This window comes from Salmo trutta, chromosome 15 (assembly GCF_901001165.1).
Source record: "Salmo trutta chromosome 15, fSalTru1.1, whole genome shotgun sequence".
Classification (NCBI taxonomy): domain Eukaryota; kingdom Metazoa; phylum Chordata; class Actinopteri; order Salmoniformes; family Salmonidae; genus Salmo; species Salmo trutta.
The window spans coordinates 48,040,744-48,057,318 of NC_042971.1; the positions used below are offsets into that span (position 1 = coordinate 48,040,744).

The window sequence follows — 16,575 nt, forward strand, 5'->3', positions numbered from 1 at the left end:
TTGACACAATGCTGAATCCAAAATATACGGATTGTTTAATACACAGCAAAGTAATAACAACAATAAACAGTTCAAGAATACATAGAAAAAATATTCGTATTTTTCTCCTTTGCTCATATATGTTTGACGGTTTATTTCTTTTTATTGTCAAGCGACAAATCACATGTACAGTAGCTGACGTGTGTACATATCTGATCACATGTACAGTAGCTGACGTGTGTACATATCTGATCACATGTACAGTAGCTGACGTGTGTACATATCTGATCACATGTACAGTAGCTGACGTGTGTACATATCTGATCACATGTACAGTAGCTGACGTGTGTACATATCTGATCACATGTACAGCAGCTGACGTGTACATATCTGATCACATGTACAGCAGCTGACGTGTGTACATATCTGATCACATGTACAGTAGCTGACGTGTGTACATATCTGATATGAAACAATTTAGCTCCATTGTTATGCTCACAGATACTTTTGAACATTAGCTTTTGTGTTACAAATACTTTTACAGTTAACATTACAGTACCACAGCAATACACACAGACATTTAGCCAGGAGAATATATAATGAAGAGACCGATTTAAGCACTAATACAAAAATACTGGCTGTCATGTTGGAGGGCTGCACCTCTACTCTGTGAATGGTTCTAACTGATGGGAAGTGCATGATGGCAATGTACAAACAAGATCTCATTTGGTAATCATATTGAGAATATCCCTGCTCAAAATAGCTAAATTTAAGGCAAAACAAATACAAAAACATCCTGAAGCAATATGCAAAAGAGTTTTTGTTTTTAAAAGGGTACATTCACTAAGTGAACAATTAAATGTATTCAAACGTATTGATTATAATGTTAATTACCTGAACATAGGAAAGTGCTTTTAGAGACTGAGACACAGAAATACTGTGTTGTGCAATTATTGTAGTGTGAGTATATTTTCAGTATGGGTCACCTGATGATTTCAGGAATAGAAATAATTATTTAGAAGCATGATTTTGAAATACTGACTAATTGTTGGTTTAGCTTTCATATAAATACAAGTGAACATATTGTCTAAATGTTGCACACTGAGTGAAAGGGAAAGGAACAGACACATGGTGGATTACTTGTTTTCTATGAGAGTCTGCACTTTGAGGACCAAGTCTCGAGCCATCGTTAAGACCTGCGGGACGTTGTGATGCTCGGCCATTTCTGAAGAGGGAAATCAAATCAAACACACTGTGTTACAAGAACCTAATTGGTTGTGTTGATTTACATATGAGTGCAGCCTATGGAGTTGTGCTTTCTGATGTTGTTAGCAAGCACAATAAAAGCAGTTACTACATTCAAAACATACATTCAGCAAGCAAAAAGAAAGTGGAAATGAAATGAAATAACTGAATTGTCAAATATTCCATTCCATAACAACATCTAAAGTCATTGTTTAGCCTCACCGTTGAAGAACTTGATGATGTCAGTGAAGTCCATGTTGTTCTCCAGGATGATGTCTCGGTACATCTCCACCAGTGCCAGAGCGATGAAGAGGACAAAATGAGTGGAGGAGGTATACGTGGCCGCCCAGATGGTCTCCCACACGGAGAACACATCATCATACACCATCTCTGAAGGGAAGAATGGCACAGCACGTTATACACAAAAGAAGACTGTGATATGACCTGCCTGCAGAACAGTCATGTTACAGAAATAAAATGTCAGAAAAAACTAGCTAAAAATCTGTATAGGTCCTTCATATTGTATAACTTGAACAAGATTAATTTAGGTTTAAACATCACCAGCATGGCCCTTTCATAGTGTGTGCGATGTAACACATGCCCATGCAGATGTCAGCACCTCGTTTGAAGTCTAGCAGGAACCAGCGGTAGCAGAAGTAGAAGTGAGTGTAGTCTCCATTCATCTGCATCACTTCAAAGAGCTCTGCATCAAGGATCTAGCAGAAAAGATGACGAGAGTGCCTATCTGGTACTACAAAGTAATATCACTGTACTTATAATAATGTGCATGTGTGACTGTGTATATGTGTGCGCGTGTGTGAGCATACGTGTTTATGGTACCTGGATGAGGGAGCGCATGTTGGCAAAGTGTGAGTCCATGGCCCCTCCATGGGGGAAGTTGTGATTCATCCTTTTCATCAACTCAGAGAAACAGCTGAAAGCTATGACCTCTGAGTAACACACAGACACAAATAAACAGCAAATGATTCATGTTATCTTACTCATGTCTGCAAATGATGCAGTAATATTATGCAGTATAAGAGAGCTATTGTTAATGCAGACTGACCATCATCCAGAACGACCAGTAAAGGAGCCAGCAGATCACACATGCCCTGGACATAGCCAATCTCCAGATGCTGCCACACATAACTGCACATTATGTTGCGTAGTTTCTCCAGGTTAGCAGGAGTGAAGTACCAGTAGGATCTGTCACAGCGTCTCACGTCCTTATCAATGCGATGCAGGTTGAGCAAGTACAAATCCAGCTGCTCTTGCTGCACAGAGTGACAAAAGGGACTAAGATTAGTTAAATTTGTTCAACTTCAAATGGCTATTGTTTCGTCATTCATACCAGCATTGGGTCAGCTCTGTAGCCAGTTGGGTACTGTATGTTAAACCAACCCTTAGCCAATCAACCTCAAAAGCTGTGACATTCATTACAGAACACATACAGTAGGTAACTCATTTGGAGTACTTACAGAATAGGTAGTCCCTGCTGGGGACACTGCCACTGGTGAGACCTCAGGTTTGAGTTCCTCTGTCTCAACCACAGAGTCAGACTGAGTGTAGAGACTCTCCATCTCAGGTTCCTCCTCAGACAGGGCTGGCTCTGTTCCATCAGGACTGGTGTTGGAGGGTGCATCCAGGACAGGCTCCCCTGAGCCAACTCTCCCCAGGGCCAAGGGGGCAGGTGGGGGAGCCATCAGGCCAGACAAGGGTCTAGCCCAGGCCGTGGGAATATCCTCCATCTCTAAGGCGGAGGGCGAGTCATCAGAATCTAGTGTATCAGGAGATCGCCTAGAGTGGGATGTCACTGTAACACTGGCCCTGGCCTCAGGCAGGGGTGGATTCAGTACTGGCAATGCAGGTGCATGTTTCTCTGAATCTATGGCAACTGTCATTTCTGCAGCTTTGTTATTGTAATTCTCAGGGAAATTGGCCTCCACAGAGTCTAATGGTTTGGTTACGAATACATCTGCAACCTTTTCTTTAGTACTATCCATGTCTTTCTCACAAACACAAGCCTTGCTGGTTTGAGGGGTTTGCATTTTTGGAAATTCAGATTTTGTGATTTCTTCCATTTCAGAGGAGGTTGTGTCCTCTTTTTCAGCAATACCAGCCTCCCTTATCGTTGTTGAATCTTTGTTTACTTCTGTTACAGATGTCTCTCTGGGACAGAAGGGCTCTGTCGCTGGGGCTTTGCTCTCTTGTGTTTTAGTAACTGTGGTCTCGCCTAGTGGCGGAGCTGGAATATATACATTAGAAACCTCAATTTCTAGTTTGAGAATATCAGTATTCTCAGTTGCAAACGCTGCTCTCACAAGGAGCTTTGTGTCTTCTGTGGTGGAAGCTTCAGACAACCCATCTGCTATAATGTTGTTTTCTTCCATTTCAACATTTCCTAAGGACTTTGCATATTTTTTGTCAGGACCCTCTTCAACTTTCTCTGCGGTTTTCACGATTTCTACCAATCTAGAGCTTTCAACCACTTCACGCTCTGGGGCCTTGAACTCTCCGGCTGATGCAGCCTTGTCGTCAACTGTTATCGGCAGCTTTAGTTCTTCAGATCCGACTTCAGTTCCCAAGACAGTGAAAAGACTCTTTATTAGGGGTGGCTCAGCCTTGGCCACTGGGCTAGATGCAGCTCCTTGGACCGCTGATGGCTCTGGTGATGGCTGAGTGGCTGCTGGTCTGACTGGTGAGTCAGATACAGGACTGGTGTTGTTGTTTGTGCTTTGAGGCTGTTCTGGAAGACCTGAGTCAACAGACAAGCTATAGAAGGATGGGTCCCCAGAGTCTGAGGTACCATTTGGGATGGCTACATCTCGGAGGTCTTTCAGTGGGGTTTTGGACCGCTCTTTGCTTTTCTCTCGCTTTGTCTCAGATTCAATCAGTTCCACTTCCTCAACAAACCAAAATGCCTGCAACAGCAGACCATAGGAGAGTGAATACCAAGTATTATCAAGATATTCTATTAAAATCCTTCAGTATAAACATACTGTACCTGTGTGCTACTTCTGGAGACACTTTGTGAGTGGGCAATCTGTTTGTCTGAACCAATGCTCTGTGAGGACTGGTGTAGGAGGATGAGACAAATGCCAACCAGGAAGAGACCAGAACAGCATGGGGAGAGACATATGTAAGTGTGTTAACCATATGAGTATGAGTCACAAATTCGGTCATGTGTTGCCCTCATCAAATGGGACTGGTATGGCCCACTTACATCAGTGCTGATGGTGGAGTCTCGCTGCACTGGTCCTGGTCTGTCCACACTGGCCACAGAGTTGCACTTGGCTATGGCTTCAGCATGCTTCTCCCCCTCATTCTGCTTTACGATGGCCTCACAGCCCAGCCACTCTTTCATAGTCTGCTCATAGCAGGCCCGCACCTGCTCATCCACCTATACACAGATTATAAACACACAGAGTCACTAGTGTGTAATGGTATTACATTTGACCCTCCTTCCTACTTTGATTCCTGAGTTGGTAATTTTACCACATGACAATATAACAATACCCACCTCCATCCTACATTTCTGGGTCATATCGAAGTGGTAGTGTCCCAGCAGGAATGGCCAGACCTCCTTGCGTATTGTAGGAGCCACACCACCATAATACACCAGACGCAGAAGCTCATGCTCATCATATGCCTGCAGGAGAAAAGATTGTGAATGTGATTACATACAGACTCAATACAGTACTGTCATCAGTTGCTGTGTGATTCTGTATGCCTCTCAGTGGGATGTTGATGAAGCAGGTACATTCACACTGTGAGCAGTTATCTAAGCCTTGAAGAACATACACAATCACTGCATGTTGTGGTTGTGTGTACAGTGTGTTGAGAATGATGAGCAGATGGTACAGTAGATCTTACTGAGCAGTCCTGGAGGAAGCTGCTCCAGACATCCACAGTGAGTCCTTCCTGGGCATCATGTGGCACGTCAGGGTCAACGATGGTGGGGTTTACCAGGGCAGAGAGGTGGATACGAACAGTGGACAGGTGACGGCAGTAGGCAAGCCCTTCAATGAAGAAGTGAAGAAACGTGCATGGTTATCAATCCAACCATAACATGAAGACACTGGCGTACAACACATTGCCGCAAGACGCCCCCCCCCTCCCCCTTGTGAAGCTGCACTATGCCACTGCATGAAGATTATAGCATTTGAATCGGTCTTTCCTAAATTAATTTATGATGCATGTACTCACAGCCATAGAAAGCACGGGAAATGATCTGGTACTTCATGGTGTCACAGAGGAGTTTCAGGGGAGCCCTGTCCTGGTTGCAGCCGTTGGGTAGTGAGCCAACACGGGATCCGTTGAGAGCGCAGGAGAAACAGGAAGACTTCCTGGGGGTGGGGTGCCACATGTTCAACGCCTGGTCCATCAGCTCTGGAGCCACTGGACAAACAACAGGCTCAATGTTATCATCAGCATGAACATCATCATTATTGTTATTGTCATTAGCAACAGCTACAAGATCTTCTTGAACTGATGGAGGATTTGGGTGACTTTCTTTCATAATAAACATGGAAACATTGACAAACCAAGACAGAAGATGGAGGTGTGACAAAGACAACTTAATGCCCATGTATGGTCTCAAATCCAGGGTAACTAATGGAGGGTGTTCGCAGGTTCACAGGACTACAGATACAGGCAGAGACACATGGTCTGGACAGAGAGGGGCTGAGGGAAGGCAGATGGGACAATGGTCAACAAAACAATGAGAGAGAGCGAAAAAATGAATGAAAAGGTTTATTCTGAACATATTTGAACAGAAAATCGATACAGAATAAGAAGATCACAAGTGACATACCAAAGTCTGACGGAGTACCAGGAAGCAGGATCCGAAAGACATAGTCAGTGGCCTCGTCCTCTTCTTTATCCGACACAGACTCCTCAGAGCCCTGCGGACTCCTCTTCCGCAATTTAGGGAAAACCTTTCCCTGTAGGCAAAGGAATGTACTGCACTCAGTATAAGACAAAGGAATGTACTGCACTCAGTATAAGACAAAGGGATGTACTGCACTTAGTATAAGACTAAGGGATGTACTGCACTCAGTATAAGACAAAGGGATGTACTGCACTTAGTATAAGACTAAGGGATGTACTGCACTCAGTATAAGACAAAGGAATGTACTGCACTCAGTATAAGACAAAGGAATGTACTGCACTCAGTATAAGACAAAGGGATGTTATGATGATGATTTGCGAGAGTGATTAAAGGTTATTTTATCTTACTCTAAAACTCAGATCCCTATCGTTTAATTGTGACGCACGACTAGGCTAGATACAATTAATGATCCAGCCTGAGAAGGCCAGTCTCAAGTCAATGTCCTTGTCCTTGGTCTCGCAAATGTCCTTCATGTTATCCAGAGGATGTATTCAGACCCCACTAACACTTAAACTCCTAGGTTTTATATTCTTTCACTGCCCCACTGGTAATATACCACAACCCTTACAAAGCTATCTTCTATTGCACCCTGTAAATTATATTCCCAGCTCTGCTATCACTACCACTTTCATCAACTCAACCCATATAAAAAACCTTCACATGTTGTTCCCTTTGCTTTGGCAGGTCAATGTTATTTTCTACTTGGAGGCTAAATTGGTGGATAAGATCAATGTCAGTGTAAAAGTATTCCTCTGGAACAGTGTACTAACACAGAGATCAGAGTTATCCTCAGTCAAACAACATAAATTATGCTATAGATGACCCTGTTTTAATGTTACAAGAAACAACTAGCTAAATCATACCATCAGGCTTAATTTAGTGGATGTGGACATAATGGCTACAGTAAACATGAATTGAGATCGGAATAATGCAGACCTTTCCCCTCTGGGACCAGAGTGGAGGATCCAGTTGTCCGTGTGGCAGCAGGCCCGTCTCCAGGCAGGTCAGGAACTGGAGCAGGTGTCCTCCCCTGGGGAACCGCAGTGGAGGCCTCTGGATCCCATCCTGACTCACCAGAACCACTGTCCCACCACTGTCCACTGGGAAAAAAACATGATCACAAGGTCAATAACACACAAACAAACAAATGTATACAAAGCCATAGGCCTACATAATTAAGAGAGGTTCCAATACCTTGCTGATGGCAGTGCAGATAAACAATCTCCGCCAGGCGAATAGTCATGGCAAAGTCCCAGTAAACACTGTAGGAAAATAAACATGTGAACAAATCATATATAATTTGGCATGCTCAGTGGACAAATATGAGTGTCAGAATATGTTTTTATTACTGTGATTTGATATTACATTACCTTTTTTCAGTATCATCTGCCACAGTGCCATTCATCAGCTGGTTGGGCGTCCATTTCAGGGTCATGAGATCTGCAGTCTGGTGGAGAGACAGGTACCCTGGAATAGCCTCCATGTCATCCCTCTGTTGACCAAGACAAGATATTTGTTACAAAGCATTCCCTGCTGTTTAAACAGTGATAAAAAGCTATGTCTGATCCTTTAAATCACACACATGCACACACATACACACACCGGCTGCACCAGGACATTGTTCTTGCCAAACAGCAGTGTAGCCCTGTTGTTCTGATGGAGGGACTCAACATAGTCCCTAGCCCACAGGATGGGCCGGTCCTCCATACTGCCACTGGACTGCCTCTTCTGGATCTAATAGAAAAGACCATTGGAACATTTTTTATACATCATATACTTCACACACATCATTCATTTACAAACACATCATCCACAGACTGACCAGGGCAGGTCGCCTAGAGGGGGAGTCCTGGCGACAGTGGCCACTGTGGATGCGGTGTCTCTGGACTAGCTCATCAGCAGATGGGTCTGTCCAGAAGTGGTCGGCTGTCTTCACCTTAGTGTACTCCAGAGCACAAGGGCCGACTGCAAGAGTAAAAGCAACAAAACACTGAGATCCACAACAGGTTGGGCGTGGAAAAGTGAAATCACTATTTTTAGCCCCTAAAGAACTGTACTAAACAATCATCATACAGAGTGAAATATCGAGGTACCAGCAATGTCATTGTTACGCTCACAGGAAGAGGTAAATGCACTTGTCTGTTATAAGTGTGAGTATAAAGTCAATTTGGAGTTAGTAACCAGTATATTTATCTTCTAAACTACAGAGCTATGTCCTTATCTGAAATAAGGTAATATCCACTGTTAAGCACTAGTCTCCTACGGTTGAAGTCGGAAGTTTACATACACTTAGGTTGGAGTCATTAAAACTCGTTTCTCAACCACTCCACAAATTTCTTGTTATAGTTTTGGCAAGTCGGTTAGGACATCTACTTTGTGCATGACACAAGTAATTTTTCCAACAATTGCTTACAGACAGATTATTTCACTTATTTCACATAATTAACTGTATCACAGTTCCAGTGGATCAGAAGTTTACATACACTAAGTTGACTGTGCCTTTAAACAGCTTGGAAAATTCCAGAAAATTATGTCATGGCTTTAGAAGCTTCTGATAGGCTAATTGACATCATTTGAGTCAATTGGAGGTGTACCTTAGTGCCTCTTTGCTTGACATCATGGGGAAATCAAAAGAAATCAGCCAAGACCTCAGAAAAAAATTGTAGACCTCCACAAGTCTGGTTAATCCTTGGGAGCAATTTCCAAACGCCTGATGGTACCATGTTCATCTGTACAAACAATAGTACGCAAGTATAAACACCATGGGACCACCCCGCCGTCATACCGCTTCAGGCAGGAGATGCGTTCTGTCTCCTACAGATGAACGTACTTCGGTGCAAAAAGTGCAAATCAATCCCAGAACAACAGCAAAGGACCTTGTGAGGATGCTGGAGGAAACAGGTACAAAATCTATATCCACAGTAAAGCAAGTCCTATATCGACATAACCTGAAAGGCCGCTCAGCAAGGAAGAAGCCACTGCTCCAAAACCACCATAAAAAAGCCAGACTATGGTTTGCAACTGCACAACTCCCTTATCTTACCTCATTTGCACTCACTGTATATATACTTTTAGTTTTCTTTTGTTCTACTGTATTATTGACTGTATGTTTTGTTTATTCCATGTGTAACTCTGTGTTGTTGTATGTGTCGAATTGTTATGCTTTATCTTGGCCAGGTCGCAGTTGCAAATGAGAACTTGCTCTCAACTAGCCTACCTGGTTAAATAAAGGTGAAATAAAAATAAAAAATAAACATGGGGACAAAGATCGTACTTTTTGGAGAAATGTCCTCTGGTCTGATGAAACAAAAATAGAACTGTTTGGCCATAATGACCATCGTTATGTTTGGAGGGAAAAGGGGGAGGCTTGCAAGCCGAAGAACACCATCCCAACCGTGAAGCATGGGGGTGGCAACATCATGTTGTGTGGGTGCCTTGCTGCAGGAGAGACTGGTGCACTTCACAAAATAGATGGCATCATGAGGAAGAAAAATTATGTGGATATATTGAAGCACCATCTCAAGACATCAGTCAGGAAGTTAAAACTTGGTCGCAAATGGGTCTTCCAAATGGACAATGACCCCAAGCATACTTCCAAAGTTGTGGCAAAATGGCTTAAGGTCAACAAAGTCAAGGTATTGGAGTGGCCATCACAAAGCCCTGACCTCAATCATATAGAAAATGTGTGGGCAGAACTGAAAAAGCGTATGCGAGCAAGGAGGTCTACAAACCTGACTCAGTTACACCAGCTCTGTCAGGAGGAATGGGCCTAAATTCACCCAACTTATTGTGGGAAGCTTGTGGAAGGTTACCCGAAGCGTTTGACCCAAGTTAAACAATTTAAAGGCAATGCTACCAAATGCTAATTGAGTGTATGTAAACTTCTGACCCACTGGGAATGTGATGATAGAAATAAAATCTTAAATAAATCATTCTCTCTACTATAATTCTGACATTTCACATTCTTAAAATAAAGTGGTGATCCTAACTGACCTAAAACAGGGAATTTTTACTGGGATTAAATGTCAGGAATTGTGAAACACTGAGTTTAAATGTATTTGGCTAAGGTGTATGTAAACTTCCGACTTCAACTGTATGTCATGTTGTATCTATAGGTTATCTTAGAGGGAGTCACAGTCACTGTAATGTGCCATTCAATGTGCTATTTCTTATTTTATCAGAGATCTGTCTGGCCACATCCTGGCAATAGAAGCTATAAGAAGAGGTCCATTAATACCTAACAGAGAGGCAAGGATTGGTCCATCCACAGCATCCATTAGAATGGCCTCCCTGTCATAGAAAGTACTGGAAGAGAGAAAACCATGTTTACTAAAAATGGTGCAAGACGTTCTCTGAAAAGTGACTAATACTTTTTTCACATAAGATTTACAGTATTTTGACTGTAAAAAAAATTGCAATGTTTATATGACCCCCTTACAAACAAGCCCATTTCTCCCACTTGCCTAAACATGCCTTTTATACCTCCTGTGTGCATTCTGGCAGGTCAGTGACAAGTGGTAATAGTAATGTGCAGATGTGGGTCATTTTAATAAATCCATTGAATATATCAAAAATAAATATATTATTCATTTGTTTAGGCAAGTCCTACGAAACATAAGACTAATAAAAATAATTTTCAAAACAATAGAATTACATATTTTGAGTTTTATTATGCTAAGTTCAAATGAATTACATCTATTTTGTTCATTAAACAGTCAAGACACACCTACCCCGATCACAGTCCACACCCATATACTTTGTAGTAAGAATATAATAGAATATCAACAGATTAAAATACAAATTATATTGTTCCCACACAACTTGTGTCACGGGAATGTGTGGAACAGCTGTCATATAAAAAAAGTGATAGCCTATTATTGCTAAATGTTTCTGATCAGCGATACTGTAGATAACCAAACGAACAGATGAGCTATACCACCTCCATTTGCCCAGCCTGAAACCAATTAACCAAATAGTCCATACAGATAGAGATTCAATTAAACAAAATCACATTGATTGAGACAAGTCAGTGAAGTCACAGGGTTTTAGTCGGGAGTAGGCCTAGGCTACTAAGCTTCTGCGAGTGAAGAGCAAAATAATATACTATTTAAACTACAAAACATGCTGGCAAAATGTTCTAAATAATGAGCCAACTAGACAAGATGATCATGAGCAGCACTCACCTCAACTTAGCTAACATTTCCCTAGCCAAATTGTAGAACTGGCAGGAGGATGGTTTACTGCCGCTGCCTAGCAACCATCAAGAGTTTAAGAGAGTAGTGAGTGCCAATGCCGGCTCAGCATTACGGCTACGTTTCATACTGAGCCGTAGGCAGAACTTTACCGAAATAATTACTAGGTCGTTAGGCGGAAATAAAAGTTTTGGCTTTGATTCCGGCAATACCTTTCAGATGTAAGGACGAGGCAGGAAAAAGTTGGTAGTATGGTATAGTTAGTAGAGAAATGACTTAGTGTGAAAGGGATATGAGTAGTAGGCTATACATTGAACAGCAACTGTTGGTATTTGTAAAATCAAACACAATATCAGCCAGAAGCTGATCAGTTGATTGATTGCTAACCTGCTGTTCTCCACTAGGTACATGACAATCTTGTCCAGAAGCTTCTCCATGAGAGCAGTGCGGATCCACAGGTTCCTCAAGCCCTGGGGGGGGAGGTTGGTCACCCTGGGTTGTTTCGGAACACTGGCATTATTTAGTTGAGCCTGTCTGCTGGAGGAGAGGAGAGTTTGATACAAATGTTCTATACTTTTGACATCTCTGTGTGTGTGGAGGGGGGGGATTACTATCCAAGATCAGTGTCTTACTTGGTCTCGATGAGCTGCTCCAGTTCTTGGACCTTTTGACACAGTTCCTCCACCGGGGTGAAGCTCTTCCCCACCTTCATGAAGAGTGCTGCTACCTTATTACTGCACAGGAGGCCCGCTGCTCGCCTCTTCAGCCCATGGAGCACACATGCCTCCACTACAGCTGTAGACACACATAGTACAGAATATACAGACACAAACAGTATACACAGAGTTTGGTTTTCCCCAAAGCGATATTCACTAAGCTAAGATTGCATACACTGTAAACAACAAGTAAACCACATACTATTTATGGATTTCCCTAGCAGAGTTTGATATTTTTCAGGAGCACCGAGTGAAAATGAAGTGAGAAACCCTTGGACAATTTGAGTGCTACAGCAGAGAGGCAGAGATGGGTTGGAGGGCAGGCACAGGTGGCTCTCAGCAGGACCAGAAATAGACTGAAAACCGGCAAATGCTGTTTACTGTTGCTACACTCTTAGAAAAAAAGGTGCCAGTTAGAACCATACAGGGTTCTTTGGTTTGTCCCCATAGGGGAACCCTTTTAAGGTGCAGGGTAGAACCCTTTGCAGAGGGTTTTATCTAGAACCCTCTATGTAGGATTCTTCAAAGAACCCCCTATATATGGTTCTGCCTAGAACGTCTATGAAGGGTTCTACCAAGAACCATTTTATAATCTAAAGGTTCTTCCTATAACCATCTATGAAGGGTTCTACTAGCCTTATTAGCCTTTAAAATTGTATTATTTATGACAATACATATACATCAAGCCTTTCTTTGAGGGCCTAGCTATACCCTAACACAGTGGTGTTAGGAGTTTCCTGGTGTACAGGCCACATCCGGCCTGCAAGTCACATTATGCTGGCTTGCAAAGTGATTTGTAATTCCTATTGGAATCCAGACAGAGTTAGGATATCCAACAAGTGGAATTGTTAATCACCCGCAACCTGCATCCAAAATGACTGCCAGGGTAGGGAAGAATACTGAGACTACCTCAATCATCTAAACTGGAACAAATATCTCAGTAACAGGAGCAATAAATCCAACAGATTGGATTAGTTTAGATGTATGTTATTTATCTTTGTGTAGCATAAAATGTATCAACCAATCAATGTACATGCAAAAACACAGATATTACAGTCAAACTGGGAAATATTATATATGTTTCTATTTATAAACCCTTCTTGCCTTCCAAAGAATCCTTCTTGCCTTACAAAGAGTTATCCAAGAACCCTTTCTTCCAAAAAATGGTTCTTAAGATGTTAACAGTTCTTCTAGGTAGAACCCTTTGTCTTACGAAGAACCCTTGTCTTACAAAAATAGTTATTCTGATCAAACGGTTGTTGGTAGAACCTTATCCTTCCCCAAAGAACCCTTTTGGAACCCTTTTTTCAAAGAGTGTAGGGTATCCATGGATGTGTGGCGGTGTAGTATCAACACCTTTGAATAGTGTAACGAATTCCCGCTGTTGGGGTGGCGACAAAGGGTGGCTTGACCTGCCCTACCTGCTGACTCTTACCAAATAGTGTCTGCTGACAATTCAATTTAACACAGATAGACCTACATTTACAGAGCAAAATGTCAAGCCCTGTCAAGCCCTGCCACCTCCTACTATCCCAATCTGTGTACGGTTACATTCTCAACCAACACAGCTTGATTTTAGGCGGGCACTGGCCACAGCCATAGTAAAGGATAAGAGACAGCCTAAAATCAAGCTGTGTTTGGTTGAGAATGTGACCGTACGCAGATTGAGGTAGTAGGAGGTGGCAGGACTTGACATGGCTTGACATTTCAACTCCACATGATGATGCCTGATGTCACTTTGCTCTGTAAATGTCAATGTAGTCATGAGTAAATGTCTGACCATGCAATCAGTTCAGAGTTTTTATGTGAAATTAACTGTATGTCTATGGCAGGAATCATCAACTAGATTCAGCCGCGGGCCGTTTTTGTCTTGAGCGGATGGTCTGGGGGCTGGAACATAATTACAAGTAATTTATTGACTGACAATAAGCCCAAACAGATATAATATTTGACTTAACATAATAATTTCAAACATTGCTTACATTTGTATACAATCACATATACAGTATCTCTATTATGCATGGGAATACTTTGGAACAGAGTTACAAAATTAAAATCACTTGGAGCTGACATGTCCAACAATAAAATATTTTTTTAGAAAAAAACATAAATAAAAAAATGTATACAATTTTTGCTTATAAAACTTGGGGGACCAAATAGTAATCCCCCTGCTTTTGACTCCAGAATCTTACTACTGAGCTGTTAATGGAACAATAATCCTATATGTCATATCACAAGTGTGAAATGTGAGGCTGTGACACCAGAGGGATGGGGGTGGAGGTTACAAATCACTAGTTCAAACCAACAGTGATTCTTCAGTTTATAGAGAATAGCAGCACTGCATGGGTCTTTGATAAGAGAAAGAAAGGTGCTCTTTGGAGATAAAGTTACTCATCTCACGGAACATGTGAGTTTCTTACTTACCACAACCTCTTGCTTCTATCCACTCCTCTCTTGCTCTCATTACAATCGTAATGGTGTTTGGTCCAAGATGATAAACCAAGCACTTGTGCATCTGTTACACATAAGCTAAGCAGTCATTGAATCGACACTTAGACCCACCCAAACCAGCTATGCCTGCCCATCAACCACGGCACCCTCCCTCCCATCAAATTACTGGAGCACTGCCATATGGCACTTAAGTCCTTCAGTGGGCTTGTAGATTTTGCTCCCTCCCAAATGATTTTGTGTACAACAGCAACATTTTTTTTAATAAACAGTTACTATAGATCAGTTTAATGAATCCATCTCTAATCTATCTGCATAAACTTTAATTGGGGGATAGAAAACCAGCAAGAAATATATAGGCAAGTCAAAACTCCAATGAGCAATACGAACTGTCACTACTTCTGTTCACAAACAAATTGGCCTTGACAAACTGTAAAATCTGCAACACTGATGAAATAAGTAATACACTACTTCATGAACACACTTACCACAGAAGGATATTATATGGCTGCTGTCTGCATGCACAAACTTCCGAGTTACTGCCTCTTCCATGATCTGTTTCACCTGGGAAGAAAAGAGTGAGATAAAGGTGACGTTGGCTTTAATTTAACAGGCAGATAAAGAGACAGGTTCTGACATGAGGAAACAGAAAGACAATCAAAGTGTAGAAGGAGGGAAGGTTGGGGAGTGATTACGCAACAATAGATAATCACAGGTAGGCAGAGGGAGGGTGGCGAGGGAATGCAAGCGAGCATGCAGATATGTATCACTTCAGACAAGACAGAGCTTGACCAGCGTAAAAAACGCGCACTAGTAAAATATATTGTGACCAATTCCCAGATTATGGAATTATACAGTACAGAGAAATTGTGAACATTGCGAGATAGAAATCCAATCAAATCTACTCGAAATACTGGGAAAACCTGTCAGAGTTTGAGATACAGTATATTTAGTATCACCAACTAAGACCCTCTTCCTTGCTGCATGACCTGGTGCCAGTCATGTCCCCAGTGTGATGAGGCCTCCACAGGCATGGTGAAGCTAAACGTGGAAGTCTCCAACCCACACACTACTGAATAAAACATCCTGTTTACCCCCCAGCGGGCACCAGAGCCAATGATTGCCTTCACAAGACTCACAATAAGAATTGCTGCCATGAATAACTTGTCAGAATAAGGGTCTTTTGTCTTGCATGTGCCCGTGTGTGTGTGTGTGTGTGTGTGTGTGTGTGTGTGTGTGTGTGTGTGTGTGTGTGTGTGTGTGTGTGTGTGTGTGTGTGTGTGTGTGTGTGTGTGTGTGTAGTAAGTTATCTATAGATAACATTCTAAGATGTATCACCAATGAAAGTCACCCATTTATTTATTCAGCTCTGTCAAAGATCAAGCTCTCATAATTACAAACAATGAAAGTGAATAGCTAATCACTTGGTCTGTTGTCCAGACCGTTATTTTCCTCTTCTAAAAATGTCACAAAGATTACCAGTGCCAGTGATTTACTGATTAAAAAAAACTTTGAAAGCTGGTTGTGGGGAAAAAGTCAGCTTTTCTATACTTTCCATGCATTTTCTCGCAAAAGCTGGGTACTTTCCATGCATTTTTCCGCAAAATCTGAGTAAACTGTGTTTACTTGTATTTACCCTACACTACACCACTGGTCAGTGCTATCCATACAAATGAGTACACTATACAGTCTGCTGCTATGATGTACTTTTTGTTTTCTAAAACAACAAAGTGCAACTCTTAAATGGAAAGAGGACACACCAGCATGCAGCTACAAAGAAAAGGAGCCAGACAGGAAGGTAGTCTCCTCTCTCCCTTTCAGGTTCCTCAAATCTGCAGCCCAACTATACCATAAGCCAATTTTCCTTTGAAGAAGTATGATATGGCTGTAGCTAACAGATGGGAGTCTCTTGCAGAGGTGGTGGGGTCAGATAACGGTGAGGAGTCGCCACACAACAGCAACATCCTAAACATTTATGAAAATGACCATATCTAAGTGCTCACATGTCAAAAATGTTTTAAAAAGTGTCATATTCTTCCTGGGGGTGTATATGAACAGATTTGAAGAAGATTTAATGTTGCTAAAATGCTGTCAGTTACACTTT

General features: G+C 41.9%; 1 protein-coding gene across 3 annotated transcripts in view; it reads right to left on the reverse strand.

Annotated features, from left to right (window-relative positions):
- Nucleotides 1-16,575, reverse strand: part of LOC115149208 (small G protein signaling modulator 1) — a 30,557-nt gene continuing 13,982 nt past the window's right edge. Inside the window, exons 4-24 of one of the 3 annotated variants that reach the window (XM_029691852.1) lie at nucleotides 14,960-15,035; nucleotides 11,940-12,102; nucleotides 11,695-11,844; nucleotides 10,353-10,420; nucleotides 7,938-8,080; nucleotides 7,712-7,849; nucleotides 7,486-7,607; nucleotides 7,310-7,377; nucleotides 7,052-7,215; nucleotides 6,038-6,167; nucleotides 5,431-5,622; nucleotides 5,098-5,243; nucleotides 4,745-4,873; nucleotides 4,448-4,624; nucleotides 4,229-4,297; nucleotides 2,703-4,145; nucleotides 2,291-2,498; nucleotides 2,065-2,174; nucleotides 1,844-1,940; nucleotides 1,447-1,614; nucleotides 1-1,204 (exon numbers count right to left, since the gene is read on the reverse strand). In XM_029691852.1, the coding sequence (XP_029547712.1) occupies nucleotides 1,116-1,204; nucleotides 1,447-1,614; nucleotides 1,844-1,940; nucleotides 2,065-2,174; nucleotides 2,291-2,498; nucleotides 2,703-4,145; nucleotides 4,229-4,297; nucleotides 4,448-4,624; nucleotides 4,745-4,873; nucleotides 5,098-5,243; nucleotides 5,431-5,622; nucleotides 6,038-6,167; nucleotides 7,052-7,215; nucleotides 7,310-7,377; nucleotides 7,486-7,607; nucleotides 7,712-7,849; nucleotides 7,938-8,080; nucleotides 10,353-10,420; nucleotides 11,695-11,844; nucleotides 11,940-12,102; nucleotides 14,960-15,035 (4,050 nt within the window). In that variant the 3' untranslated portion in view covers nucleotides 1-1,115. The remainder of the gene's footprint in view (nucleotides 1,205-1,446; nucleotides 1,615-1,843; nucleotides 1,941-2,064; nucleotides 2,175-2,290; nucleotides 2,499-2,702; nucleotides 4,146-4,228; nucleotides 4,298-4,447; nucleotides 4,625-4,744; nucleotides 4,874-5,097; nucleotides 5,244-5,430; nucleotides 5,623-6,037; nucleotides 6,168-7,051; nucleotides 7,216-7,309; nucleotides 7,378-7,485; nucleotides 7,608-7,711; nucleotides 7,850-7,937; nucleotides 8,081-10,352; nucleotides 10,421-11,694; nucleotides 11,845-11,939; nucleotides 12,103-14,959; nucleotides 15,036-16,575) is intronic. The other 2 variants (XM_029691853.1, XM_029691855.1) reach the window with 2 other exon arrangements.